At 39.2% G+C, this 3,236-nt stretch overlaps 1 protein-coding gene across 1 annotated transcript; it reads right to left on the reverse strand.

Annotated features, from left to right (window-relative positions):
• Nucleotides 1-751: 751 nt before the first annotated feature.
• Nucleotides 752-2,684, reverse strand: LOC132267158 (E3 ubiquitin-protein ligase ATL31-like). Its single transcript, XM_059768235.1, has one exon. The coding sequence runs from the start codon at nt 2,546-2,548 to the stop codon at nt 1,421-1,423; it is 1,128 nt and encodes a 375-aa protein (XP_059624218.1). The 5' UTR covers nt 2,549-2,684; the 3' UTR covers nt 752-1,420.
• Nucleotides 2,685-3,236: the final 552 nt, after the last annotated feature.

The raw sequence follows: 3,236 nt of genomic DNA on the forward strand, positions 1-3,236 counted from the left end.
AGATCTACTTTTCCTCTCATCCATGATCCATTATCGATTGTCTTACACAGGTAATAAATATACGTATCTATAGGGAAGCAAGAATTGGAGATAGAGTAGTTCATTAGGTGATGAATTTGGGAGTTGTTTTAGAGATCGAAATGGAGATGAAAGTGGGTATACAAACATCTATCAAGTTTCTCTTGCTTTCTTTCTTTCTCTATTTTATGTTTACTTTATTATCAGTAAAAAATTTACTTTGTATTATCTCAACCTTGAGATCAACGGCTAATACCATTAGAACTTGAGAAATGGGGGCATATTGAAGATGTTTTTGAATAAAAATGGAGTAAGAAAGGAGATGGATAATATTGTTAAGCAAAAATTATTTTATTGGGTAGAAAGCCTTAAAAAAATGCACTCATCATCAGACACCTTTTTTTCGTCAATTTCTTTTAATAAAATTCCTTTAGTAAATAATTTTTGAGAAAAAAATAAATAAAAAATCCTTTAGCAAATGACTTTTGATGTTGAGAAGTTGTAGATGTCTCAATAATCTAGGGTTAGTATTTCCGTTAAATTCTGAAGTGTCAGACTTCGACTCTTTACATCTATTAATATAATTTTTAACACTTCATACCTTGTTGAGTGAAAAATGTGAATTTAGTCTCAGAAGTGAGATAATAACTTTATATATATATATATATATATATATATATTCAACACTTCTAATATTTAATATTTAAGGAACATGATATAAAGTCGAACTCCATGATTAAAAATGAAATCTATTATAAAATGTAATTAAAATGTTCTAATTACATTGATGTGGAGACCAAAAGATACATTTTTCACAAAATAAAATTAGGAAAAAATATTTACATCTAGGTAAAAAACATTGTTCATGGACATTCTTTTCATCCTGTCCTAACTAACACCAGCGCACTACTTTATTCACCAAATATTGTGCCCTTTTTCATATTTTCCCCTCAATATTCATGCAGTACTGAAGTGTTGCATCACTTGCACACCAGTGTTAAAAACAGATTGCCATGCAAGATTTTGATTGGAAATGACTCAATAAATTTAAACAAATTTGGAAAGCTCTAAAAGCAAGCTGTGTATATATATAAATGACTCAATAAACTTAAACAAATTTGGAAAGCTCTAAAAGCAAGCTGTGTATATATATATATATATATATACAGCTTGCTTTTAGAGCTTTCCAAATTTGTTTATATATATATATACACAGCTTGCTTTTAGAGCTTTCCAAATTTGTTTAAGTTTATTGAGTCATTTCCAATCAAAATCCCTATTCTTTTGTGTTACTTTCGGGGTTTTAACTTGTCTAATGTCACTAGGGAGATAAAATTAAAAAAAATTAAAAAATAAAAACAGAAAAAATAAAAATAAACAACATGTAAACGCCAAACGCCACTTAAATGGGAGTGACACTAGACGATGACTCAACTCCGTCATCTTTCGCGGCATGACCATGTAACGGCTTGTCCAGAGACGTTTTCGCCGTTACGGTTTCTTCACTACACACCTTCGCCGCCCTAACAGAACCGGTCCGACTCAAAAACGGCGGCGTCACAGTAAACACCCACCGGTCCGACCTCCCAACCCGGTCGGACCGGCCAACCTGTGATCTCCCTCCTCTACTACTTCCTTCTTCCCTCGGCAAAACGACGATGCAGCTCGTCGTTCGCTTCAGCGTCTGACTCATGATCTTCCTCCTCACCTCCTCCGGCAACCTCAGTGTGTACCTCTCACAGTTCTCTCCGGGTTGAACCAGTGAGTGACCCGTCGAGTGACACTTCGGGAGCGTCCTCCTCGAGATCTCCACCGCTTGATCTGAACTCTTTGCTTGATCATAATCATCAATTGTGATAGAAATTTGGTGAACTGAGTCACTGTGTTCAGATCTAGAGTCTTCTTGCTCGGGAGATGAGTGATTTGACTCAGCTATGTGCACACCGCCGGCGAGTTCGCCGGAACTCAGTGTGAGGTCATACCGGCACACCGGACACGTCGTGTGCGAAGCTAACCAAGTGTCGACGCATTCCGGATGGAAAACGTGGTCGCACTTCGGCAACAGCCGGAGACTATCGCCGTCGTTGAACTCGCTTATACAGACGGCGCATTCTAGCGCACCTTTCCCGATCTTCAGATCCTTAATGGAAGAGTAGGCTACGATTGGGAATGATTCGATTACGGATGGATCGAGGCCGCGCGGGAGCGGCCGTGAGCGGCCGCCGTTGCCGGCGTAGGGGTTCGAAGTGTCGGCGCCGGTGTTGGATGTGCATTTGCGGATGTAGACGGAGAAGAAGCCCATGAAGAAGAAGGCGGAGACGAGGACGATGATCATGACCGTCAGTGATGGATTGATGGTGTCGTCGCTGGCGTACGCATCCTCCGGCGTTCCCGCACTCGACTGCGCCGCGGTGTACGGTGTCGCCGCCGAGAAGAGGAGTAACATTGTGTGGAGGTGAAGTATTCCATGTGGCCGCGATAGATGGATGTTCAAACGGCAGCGTAAGATCGAACGGCTATGATTTGTCATGAGATGGAGACGGTGAAGAAGTATTGCTCATACCGCTATTTTTTATTCAAATTTATATGTAATTTAGTGGATAAAAAGAGAGAACAAATTGTAAAAGTGTGACGTGGGTGATGGCTAATGTGAACCGATACATATAGGAATAATACGCCGACGCCGTGAGTAGAAATGAGTAGAAAGGTCGTTGTAACGTGCGCCAGGGGTGAGATCAGCAGATGCTGACAGTTGTAACACGTGGCAGTTGAAGAGTCACGTATATTTGCTGCGAAATTGCCTAGGTGGAAGTATGGACGAAGAAAAAACGTGGGTTGTTAATGAGTTGTGACACGTGGCACTGTGGCGGGTGAAGAGCCAGGAAATTGCCTACGTGGAACTATGGGACGAAGAAGAAACGTGGGTTCTTAATAGAACATAAGTCTTGTATGTTGCAAGAAGGTTTTGGAAACTTTTTTGAATGGAAAAAGCGAAACGGCTCAACTGAAAAGTTAAGATACAAACAAAAACAATGGTGTTTCATATATGAATTTCTATATGATTAAAGCTTTACGTTATTTTAATTTAATTTTCAGTTATAATTTATTTATTTATTTATTTAAAAAATATATATTAATTTCCAGCTGTTTTTTTATTATACCATATTTATCTTGGCACCATTTGAATGCTGTTGGAGTTTTCTTGTTTTATTGGAGGT

Source organism: Cornus florida, unplaced genomic scaffold, assembly GCF_030987335.1.
Source record: "Cornus florida cultivar Cherokee Brave unplaced genomic scaffold, ASM3098733v1 CherokeeBrave_3.0.0_Hap2_Chr07, whole genome shotgun sequence".
In the NCBI taxonomy this organism is placed as follows: domain Eukaryota; kingdom Viridiplantae; phylum Streptophyta; class Magnoliopsida; order Cornales; family Cornaceae; genus Cornus; species Cornus florida.